Genomic DNA, 19146 nt, shown 5'->3' on the forward strand with positions numbered 1-19146 from the left:
AGAAAATTTTGAAATTTTCCAAGAGACAATATAATATAAAACTCATTTAAAATTATTTGAATAAATATTCTGCATATTTATTTTATTTTTAATGTAGAGAAGAAATAAATTATTAAACGATGAATCTTCATTTTTTTTTTCTTTTGATAAATTTAATGAAAAATAAATTAAATATATTTATTCTTTTGATGTTCATATACTCTTGAAGCTTTTGTTTATAATGCAATGATTAAGTAATTATTATGAAATTCATTGTTGAGATTTATAATGGTATTAATTTAAAAATACAACGTTAATTTCATGTTGGGAAATGTACTGGCTATCATGGATTTGAAGCAACCAATTTTCATTACAAAGTATATTGGTAACGTGTATCAAATAATAATGTAATAGTGCCTCTACATTAACCATTATAATACCATGGGATTACCATTGCTTTTGATTTCGGCTCTGGCTGTTGGCTGTATAATACCGTCATTTTGTATTAACACATCTTCCTTTTTATTTTATGGTTAAAACCAATTCAATTACATCACTAAAAAAATATATATACATCAATACTACGCAAAGGGATTTACAAATTACAAAAACATTATTAAAAATATAAAATTAATATAACAAAAAATAAAGTTATTATTTTAATTGGTTAACATTTTTAATTGAATTGGAATTCAAAAAAAATAATTATCATTATATTGAAATAAGTAGTAAATATTTATTTTCAAGTTTAACAAGTTTTCAGTAATATGGTTAATGATTTTAATTCTATTAGAAAATAAAAAAAAAAGTTTGTAAAGTTAACATCCTTTGTGCTTTCCCTTTAGCTCGGTTTTTTTTTTTTTTTTTTGTTACTTATAAACCTATATTAAATTTTTTTTCTATAAACCTAACGTACAAATTATCACAACAAAAGAAAATTATTTATTAACATGTTTTTTATTTTTTTTATAAATTAATTACTTAAATTCAATTTTTAATTTATAGAAATATTTTCGTCAGGAACTAATAAATAAAACAATATAAAAATCTTCTTTGATTTTGAAATAATTTAGGTATTTGAATGAGCATTTAAATTCAGATTTTATTATGCTTATGTATTTTTTATAATTGATAAAAAAAAAAAAAAAAAAAAAAAAAAAACTCAAACCAAAAGTACGTGATTAGTTGCTTATCGAGAGAAAAAATATGAGAAATTTTTTTGTTTTTTATTCATCGTTTGAAGTTACGCCTTTACGAGTCGTGTTTGACATTAAGGGGGTGCCAGGTTATTAGATAAAAATCCCAAGAGAGGTACAAACGAACTGACAACACCTACTGCGATTATTCAGACGTTGGGTCATCCAATTTGTATCAGTGTGGATAAGGAGGCGCGAATATACGACCCAAGGGAGATGTACCATAGTTGAAACTCTCGGGGACACGCCTCAACTCGAATAATATTTACCATAAAGAAAAAAAATAATAATAGTAATAAATAACAACATAAAAATTGATTTAAAAAATTTTATGTTTTATTTTATTATTTTTTGAAAAAATCTTTACTATCGTATTAAAGACAGACTGATTCTCTTTCAAGCCAGATTAAATACTCTGTCAAATAAATAACTCTCTTTGCATCAATCATTTTGACTAGGGCGCTACGATATTGCAAGTGAATCAATCTTAGCAAATGTTGAAGCTATTCACTTAGTTTTATTAAAGAAAAAATATTTAAAAATATTAAATAATATCTTAATGTTTTTTATTTATTTTTTTTTTTTGCGTAATATTTCAATTAAATTTATATTCAAATATTTAACATGACTAATGATAATATTTTAATTTGAATAACATGCTAATTGTGAATTCAAAAAAAATATATATTTCATTTACAGTCAATTATTTGACTTAAGACAAATAAGTGCATTATTTACACATTATTTATCCAACCGCATAAATTTATTTTTTCACTATATACAAAAACAATCATTCATGAAAAAAAATAAAAAATTGCATACATGGATGGAAAATGAATACCGTATTCATTTTTCTTTTTTTTATCCATCAATCAATCTCAATAATAAAAATGAAGTAGTAAAGACAAAGAAGATAAAAAAAAATAAAAATCATCGAGGAAAAAAATTGTAAAAACCTTTTTTTTTTTTCTATATATCTGTGTTACAAAAAATCTTTGATTTTCAATAGAAATTTTATATCAGTATGTCACTCAAAAATTCTGTTAGCATGAATGAAAATGTATGATTCTAAAAATTATATCATTGACCTAATTATTTCATTGTATTTTAAAATAAATATTTTCAATGAAAATAATATAATTAAATTTATATTTACCTTCATTGTTTTATTTATAGTTAAAAAAAAAAGTAATTAAATAAATTATATCACGGTTAACAAACAAGAATAAATAAGTTTGAAAAAAAAAATAAATAAATAAAAAACAAAATCAATTGAAATACATAGAATTTTAGTTGGATAAAAAAGTTGACGAGCAAACAAGAGTATGGTCAGTGTTTGTTAGTTGGTTTTTGCAATTAGCGATATCGGTTACGTCACCTGACACGTGGCCGTTGAAATTCGTCGTTCACTGAAATGAACAAAATAATTCACAAATACATAAACACACACAAATACACAAACACCAATATGCAGTTAGTAGTTTTTTTCATTGTCTATATAGGTGTACTATTTTCTGCACACCTAAATGACGTTGATACTGTAAAACAGTATTGTGTGTACGTGCAAGTTTTTTTATTTCACTTCGTGACCCCATATTGTTTTAGTATTGTAAGCAACACCTACACGTACATACATATATTATAAATACAAATATATACATGCAGCATTTGAATGTTGTCGCATTTTTGGCGATTGTCCAAATTTTGAAACGATATATATATATATACGATATATTGACACCAAAAAATAGGGATGAGAATTGTAGGCGTTATCAAACGATTTATACTGGTGTTTTGGAAAATTTGTTGGGCTCAGTTTGTTGATAGCCGATAGGTAGTTTTTACCTGTCGATGAAAAATTCATTTTAAATTTATATACACAAAAAAATAAACTATATAAAGTATTTTATTAAAAAAAACTTTTTAAAATAAATAATCATTAATAATTTATAATTTAAAGTTAAAAAAAAATATAATCCATTTGTTAATAAAATGATTTTATAAAAATTGTTTTGAATAAATGAATATTTGTCGAGAAAAAAAACAGAAACAAACTGATGAATATATGTAAAAATTAAATTTTTTTTGTTGACAGAAAATGTGAATTTTTGTTTGTTTGATTAAAGAGAGTCTGTTTATGTTTTATGCTATTTATTGTTATCAAAATTTAAAAAACTTGCCTCAAATATTTTATATCCTGGGCAGCTATAGAATTTTTTTTTTTTTGCATTCTGTTATTTTAATCTTTTTTTTTTTTTTATATAAACTCATTTGTTTATTTTTATTTTTTTATTTTTTGACCTAAAAGTTTTGCAAACTGTTTCAACGATAATGCATCGATGCCACACCGGGTGTACTTGACTAAATTGCTTCTCTGAAATATGACAGTATGCATGTATTTTTTTTTTTTTCCAGTTTGAGTTCTTTATTATGATTATTTTCGAAATGAAACGATAAAAATACCAGATATTGAAATTTGAAAGTAATAATATTATTTTTTGAATTCAACAATATTAACTGTTATTAAATTTTAGCTGTTGTTTAATTTTCATATTTCATCAAATATTTAATAATTAAAAAAAATATAATTCTCTGAAATTTGAATGTACCCAATCATTCGTCAGGTAATGAATAACCAGAATTTATATTAATGAGAATTTAGCAATAACTCAAATCATATATTGAATAAAAAATTATTATTATTTTTTTTTTTTAAATATCATTGATGTTTTTAAATTAATAATTTATATATAATGCAAGTTTGATTTAAAAATTTTTTATATTTAGTTAAAAAATTTGTAAAGACAAGAGTAATCTTATTTCTTCATTAGTTTAATAATTTAAATTTTCAACGGTATATATCAAATGTTAAAGGATTACTTTTAAAATTCTTTGATGCGCAATGGGAAGACTTCTTATCGACTAGTGAATCTCCGAGCTCGTTTTGTATTAATTAAGAATAATTAAACAGTATTAAGCCAAGTTGAACGCGGCTAAGTTGACGATGACGTTCTTCAGTAGTTTCCGGCTCAGTAACTCACGCAAACTGTCCAAAGAACAATGTCAATATTTAATGAGACTGTAATTTACTTTTTAAATAATGAAAAAATAAATATACTTTTGTATATTATCTTTATTTTATTAATAAAAATTGAATAATATTAAAATTATGGAGGAAAAAAATATATTTATATTTATTTTTTTTTAATCATTTACATAAACAACAAATAAAAAAATTCTAAAAATAAATATAAAAAAACTTGAATAGGAAAATTTTATGAAATATTTTATGTAAATTATTTGCTCATGTAAATTTAAAAATATTGATTTGAAATATTATGTGACATGTCGTTGATTACAACGGCATTGATTAAAAGCAAAAATTGATGAAAGAAAAAAAATAAATATATTTCAATTGAAAAAAAATCTATGCCGGATTTAAAATTAATAGATGCAAAACGTTGAAAATCGAGGTTAAGGGTGAACAAAAGAGAGGGAGAAGAGGGTTGGTAAATGAAGCGTCGTTGGAGTTGCGCTTCTGGTGTTGCAACCCTTGAAAAGCTCTCATGTACCTAAGTGTCTTGACGTTAATGACGAAAGCACCCTGTTGTAGAATAGAGCAACGTTGGTATGCCACAAACCAGTTGGACGAGAAGCTACTAGGAAATAGTGGTGGCAGTGGCTGCTTCATAATTATGCAGGAGTTTCCAATTACAAATAATACCTAAACTACTCCCATAGGTGTTCTATTTTGGAGTGTATTTTGTGTCCACCTTTGACCTGAATAAAACCATACACAAGGGCATTATCTGATTAAGTTACTGAGATTTTCACTAATAATTATATCACTGTTTTTTTTTTATATTGTTTTTGACTTTTCATTTTTTAAATTTATTATATTTATTTGATAAATTAATTTTTCAATGAAAATAAACAACTCAATAAGTCATCAACAAACTTCTGGTCATAATGAATTTGGCATTATGCCAAATTATTAACTAATCGAGTCAAAATGTCCTACTTTTAAATCCAATAAAATTCATACATAAGTGAGTCTGTATTCATATATAATATATATCTGATGTTGAGAATAAAATATAGAGCAGTCTTTTATGAGACAAATAATTTATGAAACAAACAGTGAGACTATACAGTATAAACAATACATTTCACATGACACTGTTGTTCTTGTGCAACAGTATAAATGTCTATTTTTTTTTTTTTTTGTTTTTTTTTTTGTTATTATTTTTTTCTACAATGAATATGTTTTGTCATCATAAAATGAGATTTTTTATATTTCTTTGAAAATCTACTTTGGAATAATATATCAAGCATTAATATTGCAAGAAAATTTATTGTCAATGTCGTACAAAGAAAATTGATGATATATAATTATTCAGTATAAAATAATATTAATGAATTAGTATTGAAAAGATAATTGAATTTATAAATATTACCTAGATTAATTTTTCTTTTTCAATTAAATATTGAAGCAACATTGATTTATTGTTTTATCAATAATTTGTTTTGTTTTGTTTTTTATATTTAATAAATAAATGAAAATAAAGTATTTATATATAAATCTAAACTCAATCGTGAGTGGATGAATTTTCGATTTATCAAGAAAGGTCAAGTCAAGTGCGGTGAGTTTTCATCAGTGCTTGAACTCTTTCAAAACGTTCAAGTGTAACGTGAATAAAAGACCACGCAGCTGTATGTATTGCTTGTCGGATAAGACGCAGAGAGAAAGAAAAAAAGAAAAGAAAAAAAAAAAAAAAATGTGCAAAGAGCAGTGAATCAGGGAGAGGAAGAGAGTCGATGAAGAAAATTGTATAGAAAAAAAATAAAAAAGAAAGAATTCAAGCTCACGTACAAGAGTAGGTTTGTTGGTAGAAAAAAAAAAAACAAGAAAAAAAATAGAGTAAATAAGTGAACAAGTGAAAAGAAGAAAAAAGCGAACGTAACAGATGGACAGGTAAGCTAAGGCCTTGATAGGTAAAGCTATACTGTACATTCAAGTTGAACAAGTTTGGCCAAAAAGTGTGGGTTACACAAAAGGCTTGAGTGCTATTCCCTTGTTTCTATAATCTAATAAAGATCCTATAGAAAGTTGCCTCTTTTTTTTTATCTCCTTTCAACAAATGTTTATCATTGAAGAAATTCTCATTGATTATATACGTTGAGAATACTGACTTTTTTATTTTATTATTATTTTGTCTCCCTTTTAATTCACATATATATCTTTAATTTTTTATTTTCTGTTAAATTTTAATTAACAATATCATTTGTTCAATATTCATTTACACAATTTAAGTGAAATTATTCAAAATGTAATTCGATTTAATTTATTATGGTTATTATGATGCACTAGCACTATTAGGATATTCAATGCAATAATAATTGGTATGCTGGCAGTGATGGTCTGATTATTCAAATATTGTTGATAGTTATGCTTATGATAATCCAATTGGATCTTTATGTGAATGTAAAATACGATGTGAGTTGAGCCTGAATTGAGGCATATGTCAAATACAGAATCCTGTTTTTCATTCCAAACAAATCAATTATACCTTTCAGGGTTTGACTTTTTTTTTAACATCACATATACTTTTAAAAATATAAATCGATAATTTTAATTAAATTACAAATGTACAATTGAAGTAACACATAATTTATGTGATAAATTTTTTTTGAAAATTTAATTTACAAACTCTTATCAGTACAAATAACAGTTGAAGGCTATAAATATATAACTCGTAAAATATAAAATTTATATATTTAAAATAAACTTTTTTATTTAAATTGGTTGTTCGATTGAAAAAACTCAATGGTTTGGAATTGTAATAAACAAATATCGAGATAATACAAATACCATTACAAATACCTGATAATAATGGCTTTTTACTTTAGAATGTCACTCTGAGGTGAGACACAATCCATTAATTATTTTATACCCGATAAATACTGTAATTTCTTGTTTTTTATTAGCTTAAAAAAATCAATACAAATTCATTTTTAAATTTTATAAAATAGAGTCGTTTCAATATTGCATTAACTACAAAAAATAATTAACAATAATCCCCAAGTAATTCTCGGTTAATAAATAATTATAATTTTTTATTCACAAAATTAATTTTTAAATAATTGAAAAATAGATTAAATATAAATCTAATATTTTATTATTTGGTAGATTTTATAATACACTTTTAAATAGAATACCAATTGAAAAATGATATTAAACAAATTTTCAATTGACGAGATGAAAAAAAAATATTTAAACCGAGATAAGTAAAAATATTCAAATTATATTTTAATCAATGAAATACAATGAATATTAATTTAAGCTTTGAAAAAAAAATATTGAATAAATTTTTTTTTTCTCTATAATACCACTTGAATTATATTTTTGAAATTAAAAATAAATATTATTTTAATATTATTTCCAATGTCGATAAATAAACGTTTGAGCTTTTCGTCGGTAAATTTGGAGCGTTGATATAAATCGTGTTGGTAATCTAGAAGAGAACGTTGATAAAAAAGAAATCTTTTTCCAGGTTAGCTTTGTATCATCAACCCCTATTTCATATAGAACCAACCCCTATAATTTCCTATTAAATGACTATGAGTTTGAGCCACATTACTACTGGGGGAGCCAGTTGTTGTCCACTTCAAATTATATCCATCGTTGGTATTCATTAATTTATAATCAATATTAAAAAAAAATTTAATTGCACAGGTGATTGACTTGTCATCTGTCTAAATACAAATATTACAAGAAAGTTTGTTTAATTTTTATCGGTATTTACTATTTTTAATTGATTACATTTATGCAATAATGATGTTTAGTATTTTTGAAATAAAATTGTACCTAAAAATTTCATATAGAACATGATTACAATAAATTTACAAATTATGAAAAATTCTGTTTAGTTTTTTTTTTATTCTTTTTGATAGTGTTAGATTACCAATTTTCATTGTGCACTCCAGACATGTTCTTATATATACAATAAATAAATAGAAAAAATAAATAAAAAAATACAAAAGCGAGAATGCGAAGAGAAAGCAAAGAAAAAGTTATTAGAAATACCAGCGATGACTTCTAGTGAAGAAAGAAGTGAAATAAAGGTGAAGCAAAAAATTTTTTTTTTCTTTCTTTGACACGAGAGTATGTATTCAATACACCAGTGATATCGAGAATGTGCCACCGTAAAAAGAGTGAAATAAAATAAGAAAAAAAAAAAATATAAATTCTATAAATGAAAATAGCTATATACAATAAATATATAGTATTGAGAAAAAAGAAACCAGATAAATAAATAAACAAAAAGAAGAAAAAAAAAAAATTAAGTAAAAATTAGTTATAATTAAATTGAATCATTGCGAGAAGGAAAATTATAAAAATAGCATAATGATAAAAGATAATTCAAAGAAAAAGATTGAGGAAAGAAAAAGGAAAAAAAAATAAAAAGCTCTAGTGTAAATATAGATAAGAGCTTTGGTAAATTAATACGCAATGAAGGGAATTATTGTTTAGTGTTGAAGAAAGATGAAATGAAAAATAAAGGGGTGTGGCAGAAGAGTGTGTTGTGAGATATTGACAAACAGAAACAGTATAGACTGGGTAATTGTTATTCGATAAGCTGGTGGAAAAGCTCGACGTAGGATAGATGTGACATTACCAAAAACCATTTTGCTTATAATTGAACTTTTGATTAAATCCAACACAAACAGATTAACGATACTGTCTCAAAATAATTTATTTACATTGAATGTTATATATTTCATGTTTCATTAATTCTCCACGATTTAATGCCAATAACATTTCATATACAAATAAATATATATTTTTATTATATACAAACACTTTTTTGGTCACATAAAAAAATTTCAAATGTCATAATAAAATTAATTTGTTTCAGTTTTAATTAGAATTGTATAGTTAACTTTTACGAGGATTTTTTTGTTCTTTGTTTTTTTATTTTTTCGTTACCAAATTCACTGCTGCTATGAAAAATATGTTTTGCAAAATGAAAAATAAAAAATCAGTGGTGTGCAAAAAAAAAGGAACGAGTTAAAACTAGCAACTTTTGATTACCAAATAAACTTTTCTATTAAATTTTTTTTTTCAATTTCAATTGATGGTTGGTATGATAACGAGCTTTATATTTTCATTTATTGACAGTAATTTAAATAAAAAATTTATCAAACAATAGTTAAAATTAATTACTTTGCTGAAAAAATCATGATAAATGGAAAATCATTTATTCAACTTTGTATATTTTTTTTTCAAACGTCAATAAAGTTTAACAATCAAAAAAAAAATAATATAAAATTAAAATTTGATTGAAAAATTATTGTATCAATAAATCAGTTGTTGATGCAATTAATTTATAAAGTTTTGTAGTGTTAATCAGCTCATGACTGACAGATGATACCAGATGAAACTTAGATTTCTTTAATCAGTCACTTCTCAAGTGCAAATATATATATAAAAAAATATTTCACCCTCGTAAAATAAAATTAAAACCAGTCTATATATATACGGAAGATGTTGAACAAAATGAAACGCATGAGTGAATTTGACAGGTGATTTTTTAATAAACCAAAAGTTTTGAAAAATTGTTTAAAGCTATATATTAAAATTAGAAAAAAAAAATTTAAACTAATTTTACTTATAATATATTTATTATTTAATTTAATTTTTTTTTTTATCATCAAACTTGCTATCAGAATATTGATTAATATATTTATAAACAATATAAACTTAGACGTTGAAAAACAAGTGAAATTAGTCCTTTTTGAAATAAAGATCTAAAAAGTTTTCAACTTTTAAATAGGATTTTTGTCATTAGCTTTAAATACTTTTACAGTTTGTTCTACTTTTTATCAAAGAAAATATATTTTTTAATCTGTTTCCTTGATAAAAAATTAGTTAAAAATAAAACTTATTTTCCTACAAGGCATTTAGGATTAAAAAAAAATAAATAAATATATTTACTTTGATTTTTATTCGTTTTTCTAAATTCAAATTGTTTTTATTATTTTATTATTCACTTATAAACTGATAAAAAAATTAAAATAATGTCTTATAGTTAAAAACGGAAATACATTAAAGTCTCAATTTCAAAAGTGCCACTTGGTAAGTCCGGTGGTAATATAGTAATTAAGTAAAGAAGCTGGCTTCATATATATACGACTGAAATAGGTAGTAAATTCGGAAATGAGGGTATACGTAATTAGGATGAGTTGTGATGCCCTTGGCTATTCGCCCCTCTACATCCTATATACTCAGAGAAATCTTCCCTTATTTAGCTATGTTATGCTACCATTTAATACACTATTGTAAACAATATACATACCTACATATTTACACTGTGAAATTTCATTAATATAATGACAATAAAGTATTCATTTTACAGCTCAAAAATTTGACTGACAAAATTAAACTCCCATGACTGAATAAAAAATTTTAAAAATTAAATTAATTCATTTTGTTGAAATAAAAAAAAAAAAAAAAATTCCATGAAAAAATATGACATAATAATTAAGCAATTACTATATTGAAACAATTGTTCATTAAATTTAGTGAAAAAAAAAAAAAAAAATTACGAAAGAGGTATAAAAAAAGAATTTTTTTTATTTTACAACGAATTTTGTTTAATTTATAAATTGCTTGTTCGATTAAAAATAAAAAAAAATTCTCATTGTATAATTTTGTTAATGTCATAATTTTTTTAAAGCTTTTTCTTTTGCCATATGGTAAAATTTTATTTCAAAGACATAGAATTACAGATGGCTTTTAAATAATTTTAATGATAAAAAATTTTATTTACATTATGAATATAGTGTTGATATCAAATAACAATATAATAATATTAATTTTATGAATATCTTTTGACTGAATAAGTGATAATTCAATAATCATAGAGACTGGTGTGTATAAATTATTATTTTGATAAGTTTAAAAGAAGGGAGAAAATTTACGAATTGATATAATGATTTAATAAATTCAAGATACATTTATATTGTAGAAAGTTTTTGACAACTTTTCAAAGGTTATATATACAATGTATACATATATAAACAGAGAAATTGGGATGATCTTGTATAGAAAAGACATTGTGCTTCAGTAGGGTGAAAATGATGTGTTACTGACGCCATTAGTTGCTCGTACGTATATTGGGTGCTTTAATCCATTTATCAAGACGTATATCGCCCTCAAGCTTAAAATCACTAACCTTATATTCTAATCGCAAATTCATCCCTTGATATGTACAGTTGTATTATAGATATACATGTATATATCAAAACCCCCCTTCCCCCAACCTCCTGGCTTTTCAATTTACCCTAATCAACAGAAGGGTGCCAAAAAGCTAGTTTTACAAAATTGTATTTTCAAAATCTTATTGTAAAGATTAAATTCAATTATTTTTTTATTTTAATATTATTCTTATAATTATTTGCTTTTTTTTTTATTATTAGATATAAATTTAAATGTTATTTTATGTTTTTACTTTTTATTATAAATTTTTTACATTTTTACAAACCTTCATCTCGGTATTTTTATCGTTTTTTTTTAACTACAAATTCTCGTTCATTATTTTTTAGCCTATTTAAATTATTTATTTACCACGACTTGGAAAAAATTCTACATTGGGTGAATTAGGTGATATGCGAGTTTTGTACACTTCAGCTGTAGACATTTCAGTTGTAATTATTTCATTTGTGGATATTTCAGTTGGCAATACTTCATTTGTAGATATTGATGGTTTACTTGGTTTTTTGACGGTTAATGTGAATGGTTCATAAATCCTTCTAACTCTTGATTGTACAGACTCCTGTGATGTAATTAAAATTATTTATTAATTATTAAAGTTAATACTATAAATTAAATTGTTACTAACAAAAGTTTGAGAGTCTTGCAAAGATCTTCTATTCGTTGGATGAGAATTTCCAATGTCAATGTTTATCATTACAAACATGAAAAAAATAAAATTAAGCAATAAATTCATTTTTTTTTCCTTTTTTTAACAATCTGAAAATAAAAATTCACATGTTCGAATTAAAATTTATCAATAATTATTATTATAAGTGTGTATATTAATAACTTTGAGTATAGTCTACTTACCAAGTAACCGATAAAATAAAGACTCAGTATTTAAATTATGTGAAATGGTTTATATATCGTGGAGGCATCCAAAATTCATTAGCACCTGTGTTGAACATTACTAATGGATGATTTACTCGTGAAAAAATTAATTCCTTTGACCTTGTACTGAAACAACAAAATTTAATTAATTCGAATTTTTTTTTTTATACTTAAGTCAATATTGATAGTCAAATAATTTTTTTGATATTAATATCGTTATGTATAAGTGTAAATTTGTAAAATAAAATTACACAATATAACGTCGTTATCAGTCAGCATACGGAATATTTTAAAACATGATTTTTTTTTTTTTTTTTTATCTTTTTCATCATCTAATAAAAGTACATCATTATTTATGATTTATTTAAAATTAAATGAATAAATAAGTACATAATAAAAAAAAAAAAAAAATGAATAAATAAGTAGCAATCTTGCAATGGCAAAAAACAAAAAAAAAAATAATAATTATAACAAAAATAGCAATGAAAAGAAAAAAAAAAAAAGGAAGCTTTTTAAAACTCGTAAACCAGTTAATTTCGATAATTGTGGGATAATGCATTTAGCAATGTGGTGTGCACACAGCATCATCAAAATGACAGAAACGTGAGAAACCTACAAATTAAATCAACCCGTAGGTTTATACTTTTAACTAAAATGAAGAATAATTTTTTATTTTATTTTTAATTGTCTTGCATAAAAAACTTTTTAAATGAACTTTATTTATTCATTCAATTTTCATCATTCAATTTGGGTTATATATTTTAATAATAAATTCATTTAAAAAGAGTGCCATATAAAATGTAAAGCTTAAAAAATAAAATCTATATTTGACCTCACAGTAACACACATGTTATTTTCATCTATATGAAACGAATTAATCCTCAATTCGTGCTGAAATTTTTTTGTCAAGGATTTTCGATAACTCCGATTGAAATCAAAATATTCATTAAATAAGTTGAATTTATTTGAATTAATATAATTCAAATTCAAACAATTTTGGAATATTTTTATATATCATTCAAAAAAATATAAAAGAAATATAATTAGTTTTCATTCAAAGCCAGTAATTTTAACCGCAATTTCAACAATCAAATAGACAATACACATAGTAATTATAATGGTTGAGGTTAATTTGTTTTATTTGTATATTCATATGGATCGGTGGTCGGTAGTTAAGTATGAGTAAGGTACTAAAAGCAATTGGTAAAAGGTGTCTCAAACAGTACTACTACTGCAAAATTTACAGTCTAATCCAACTAAGTAAATTACACCAACTACTCGACTGGTCCTCTCTTGTCTCTTGAAGTACATTTCAACATTTCCAGAAACTTAGATCAAAGGCCCTCTAAATTCTATGACGCATCCTTTTCGTTAAATAACTTTCTCTCTTTCTGTATATATAGTTTTCCTCAATTTAGTACTTTTCATACTTTCAAATGAATATACATAGCGTATTCTCTTTTATATTATTTCAACTGTATGTATAAATTATATACAAAATTATATTTTAAGTATGAATTATTTTGTAGTTATCACATGACAGCATATCAAATAAATTCCAGTATAAATATCTTCATTACAAATGTCGTAAGTCATGATCGCAAAAGGGAATACATCTAAATTGATAGCCACAGAATTATGGGAATTCTGTCTTGAACAGTTGAAACGCGAATCTAACGTTATCGAATATGACAATTTCAAGTATTTCCTTTAGAATTGCAAATATCTTTACTTCTCTATGATGATAATTGATTTGTACAATAAAATTTGTATAAGTATCTCAAATCTATGATTGTAAGGAAATATTTTGTACTTATGTTTATAAACATCTTTAGAGTATTTGAAGCTTTCAAATAATCAACGATAAAATTTTAACGAAATATGTCAATGATAATTAAAATTATCTATTGTATTTAATAAACTTGATGATAGCATTGTTTCAAAAATAACTGATTGGCGTAGAAATAAAAATAACAAAAGAAATTTCAACAATATAATTAGAAAAATATAATAAAACATTTAGCAGTATAAAAAACAAATTGAAAAAATATTTGAACGATTGATTATTTTTTTATATATAGAAGTATTGTTATGTTGGCATTTTGATAAACAAGGATAGTTATATATTGTTATCGATTAGGTCGACAATCTGGTGTTTTCCTCACTCCTCTTACCGCCAATTCACCATCTCCATTGCACAACAAGCTTCTCTTCCGCCATATTGACGCAATACAGCTTTGCAGTTGCATAATGAATGGTTTGCTAATGACTCTACGGAGATTGCGGGAACCACAGGTTGGTTGGTGGGAGAGATAGTAGTGGTGATGGTTGTAGGGCCCTGTGTTCCAAGTACTTCCGGTATTAAACATGCACATGGTTCATACTCACTATCTATATGTACTTGCTTCACGACCCTTGTCCTTCCTTCCTCCCAGATCAACGGATTTGTTGGATTAAACTTTGTCCATTTTTTCTATTTTTTTTTTTCCATGAATTTACGATTTGGATATATATAATTAAATACTCTATGTATGTTAGGTTTCATTAATTTTTAAATGATTTAATTAAATTTTTTATTTTGTTTGATTTCAGTACCGTCAACTTCTCGGAGCAAGAGCGGCTAACCACCGCCCTGACACGTCACTGTAAGTTAATTTTGTTATTTTTTTATTTTTATATATTTAATATAATTAATTGTTTTATAAAATATATATTTATTGTAATACTATTATACTGTATATATAAACTTGAGATATTATTATAAATGTTTATCTTGAATTTCCTCAGTTGTATTGTCAACTAAAATCATCTGTCTGACTAAATTCCGATCATGATCACTTGCCATCAGCAAGTTTTACTAATGCTTCGTTGAACTTATACTTTCATAATCCAATGTGATATGTATTTTTGGCTTGATGATATCTTAACTAGTTTGACTCAACTTCAGAGTATTATATACATTTTTAAATTTTTTTTTTCTCACAAAAGAGTTTAACTTAATTAACTTTAATTGGTTGTTAGTTAAACTTGTCATAACTGTTGAGTCAAATAGTGAAATTTAATGAGTTTTGAGTGTGTCATGTACGAGCAGAATTATAATTATCTTGAAATACTGCTTGTATTTTGTTTTCTTTAAAATAAATGACATATACAAATGATATTTCAAATAACAAAATTCATGATGAAAATATTAATAACGAGTAAAATAACAACAGCATAAATGAAAATATAAATTAATAAATATATACTTGACTTTTTTAATTTAATTAAACTTTGATTGGCTTTATAATACACTCAATTGTTAAATTTATTATAATGCATAAAAGCTTTTGTGTATATATATACGCACAAAATATTCACACCAATACAATTCTCCAATCATACTCTCAAGCTCTCTCAGATATTTTCCTCTTTGTCAAACAAGTACGTGTTTGACGCACACACAGCGCAACAGATGCATAATATTGCGCAGCTAGATATGGTAATATATATATCATGCAAAAGTTCATCATCGAGTATATATATATATCTAATATATGTACAGTGTAACTATGGTTTGACCAGTATAGATGAACTTATAACGTTCCTAAAATTACCATATAAATTATCACGTCATGAACTCACTCTGTTCGTATACCAAATAGGACTACAGTATATTGGTTTTCCTCTCGACCCAGTGTAACCTTTGTCAGTTTTTCTGATATATTTTTACATTTTTTTTTTTTCATCAATTTTAGAATATTCCTCTACATATTTAATTGGTTAGTCTGCTTTTTGGTTAAGCCATATTTTACAGTCGGTGAATATCAGTTTAGGTCATCTAGTTTTATAAATTAAAAATGCAACTTGACTAATTTTTAAATTTAATATCAATTTGACAATTAATATGATATCTTCTTTTTTTTTTTTTGTTTAATTTAATATTTTATTCTTCACATACTTTTGTTTTTAAATATAATTTTCATTTATAATTTATTTATGTATACTAATATTTTTAAATTTCATAATCATTTGCATAAAAAGAGCTTTAGATATTTTTATCCAAGCTAGTCATTGTGGTGTAAGACTTGACACTTAACTGTTGCAACTTGAGCTTTTCCAAGCACATTGGTGTGTCGTCAGTCCAATGAATATGCAAAAAGTCTTTTTCAAGCAATAACCACGGATCGGTTATTTCATGTTTCATGCATTCAGATGTTCTTTTTAACCTTTAAATGTATTTTTTATTAAACAAAAAAATGAAAATTACAAAAAGATCTTAATGGCATCGTCCAGTTTTATACTGGAGTCTCTTTTATGCTATATTCAATACTTAAAAATCCGATTTTCTCTGGCTACTTTTCTTGAATATTATTCTAGTGTATTTGGTAAACGTGCTCTATGTAAATTTTGCCATGAATCCAAAAGACACACTAGGCTACAGTTTACTGTAAAAAATACGTGATGATTTTTTTTATTTTTATTTTTAATGTTTATAAAAGTTTATTATTGTGGATAAAAATAATATGTATAGCCTTAAATTTTAATTAATTAAATTTAGATATTACACCTAATTAAAAAAAGAATTATTAATCAACAACTTTTATGAATCATCATGAAAAATTTTAAAAAGAAATAAATTTTAAGTCTTTTTATGATTCTGATGACGTTGAAAAAAATGATAAGAGATGATAAGAGATCGCGTAATGCATTTATTTGCCCACAAGAAGCCAATACACGCCACAGTTTTGGTCATGGTCGGTGCTGTAACAGAACGTATATTAGAAAACTTTTCCACGAGCGTCTTTCCCATTCTCTCATACAAAACCCCCTTGACTCATAATAAAAAAAAAAAAGAAAAGAAAAGCAATCACTTGGCAATGATATACACGTGCGACCAACCTCGATAATAACGATAATTCTTTTTTTTCTTTTCTACTATACTTGTTCACTTGCTCTTCAATTTTTATTCAACTTATATATTTCTTTTATCTTTCATTATACTTGCCAACTAAGACAATAAGGCGTCTTTTGTTTTTTTTTTATTATTCTTTAATTATTATATTTTTATTTATAAAAATTAAATTGACTCCAATCAATTGGCAATAATTTAATTTTCCATTTAATTTTTATTTAAATTTTTTAAAATGATTTTAAAGTTATATTTTCTTTACACAAGTTTTTGATGAAATATCTTCAACTAAGAAATATATAAAATAATAATGATTAATTTATTTTTTATGTCAATATTTGAGTGAAGAGTTACATCAACGTGATAAAATATATAACACAAAGTTTTAAGACTGATGAACGAAATTTGATTGTCTCATTTATGATATTTTATATTTATTTTTACGATACTTTTAAGAATAAATGCTCTTTCATTATTCTCGATATTGAAATAATTATTATAACTATTATTATCTGTAATTATTTGTATAATTAATTTGTCAATGCAATACTCATCAGTCAAACTCTCAAATTGATTAATAATTTGAATATCCAAATGACGTAATGACTGATGAGCCAGCAAACTCAAGTACCCTCTCCTGTTCGTCCACTAGACGTCTTGTTAATTTGATTGTGTCCACAAGACCGACTGTCACTTCACCGTGACTAATCACTGTTTGAACAACAATGTAAATATTTTTATAATGTCATAACCACTCGACGTAATTTTCATAATGTTGTCGCTAGATAAAAAAAAAAAGAAAATAACAAATATTATTATAAAATATTAAATTGATTTATTTTAACTTGTGCATTATATTATTAAAAATTAATAATATATATATTATTTGTCTAGATGCTTCAGTAATGGACGGTGAGGGAACGTTGGGACGTGGTCATGCCAATGGGGGCCGTGGTTTGCGCCGCCAACGGTCCCTTGAATGGCGAGAAAGGCGCGGATATGGACCAAGTGCTCAATCTAGTAGTGATGATGATGATGATGACAATACACGACATGCTATTGGTCCAACATCAGCTGGACCCAGAAATGCTAGAAGTCCTGGTCATGTTTTTTCTTCACTTCTAGTACAACAAAAATTCAATGGTATTGTTAAATTTTCATATATTATCATAACTAATTAACCACTAATTAATAATTCATTTATACATTTACAATTTCAATTATTTAACCCTTTATTTTTGTAAAATATACATATCAAGTGTGCCATTAATTATCACCAATATTCAATTACTATTGAATCAATATTTATTATTCATTTTCACAATAATTCAAATTAAGTATCATGATGTTTCTTTGATTGCACAAAAATTACATTTAATCGAGTTATATTGTGCAACATGTTGAATTTAAAAAAAGATAAATATACCTTGAAAGATAATTTAATATATTATTATTAACAATTGATATATATTTTTTTTATTTATCAAGTATTTGTATATATAAAAAGTAAAATCGTTCAGTCATTTTCAATCAAAAACTCATCACAAAATAATAAAGACGATTTTACAGTTCAATAACTTTTGGATCATTAAACCCCCTTCTTTGGAAAACCCAGATGCTGTGGTTTGTTTAACCAACTTTTCCTCATATACTATATATATTTACTCAAACATTCAATCATAATTTATCAACATGTTTGCTGTCAAAATAAAATATCGAATTATTTCATATTTTTATCAATAATAAAATTATTAATAAAAAATTAATAAACGATAATAATAAAATTACAAAAAAAAAACTGATCAATTTAAAATTGAATAATGTGACATATCTGATTGAGTATGTATGATGCAAGCTCAATCGATATTACCTCATGAATATGTTATAAAGTTTTTAAATAAACTTTATCATTTATTGATTTGAAAAAAAAA

The 19146-nt window shown here is 24.5% G+C and overlaps 1 protein-coding gene and 1 long non-coding RNA gene across 5 annotated transcripts in view; one reads left to right on the plus strand and one right to left on the minus strand.

The window, feature by feature from the left end:
- LOC122855575 (teneurin-a) overlaps positions 1-19146 on the plus strand; it is a 222660-nt gene that overhangs the window by 55303 nt on the left and 148211 nt on the right. For 3 of the 4 annotated variants that reach the window (XM_044157052.1, XM_044157054.1, XM_044157055.1), the window contains exons 2-3: positions 14917-14969; positions 18110-18358. In XM_044157052.1, coding sequence (XP_044012987.1) covers positions 18121-18358 — 238 coding nt within the window. In that variant the 5' untranslated portion in view covers positions 14917-14969; positions 18110-18120. Of the gene's footprint in view, positions 1-14912; positions 14970-18109; positions 18359-19146 lie in introns of those variants that run through there. The other variant, XM_044157053.1, reaches the window with a different exon arrangement.
- On the minus strand, positions 11735-12320 carry LOC122855577. The gene is made up of 3 exons (XR_006374080.1): positions 12304-12320; positions 12080-12210; positions 11735-12013 (listed from the first exon to the last, which is right to left on the minus strand). It is a non-coding gene; the product is annotated as an uncharacterized LOC122855577 (long non-coding RNA).

The sequence above is a fragment of the Aphidius gifuensis genome, linkage group LG4 (assembly GCF_014905175.1).
Source record: "Aphidius gifuensis isolate YNYX2018 linkage group LG4, ASM1490517v1, whole genome shotgun sequence".
NCBI lineage: Eukaryota > Metazoa > Arthropoda > Insecta > Hymenoptera > Braconidae > Aphidius > Aphidius gifuensis.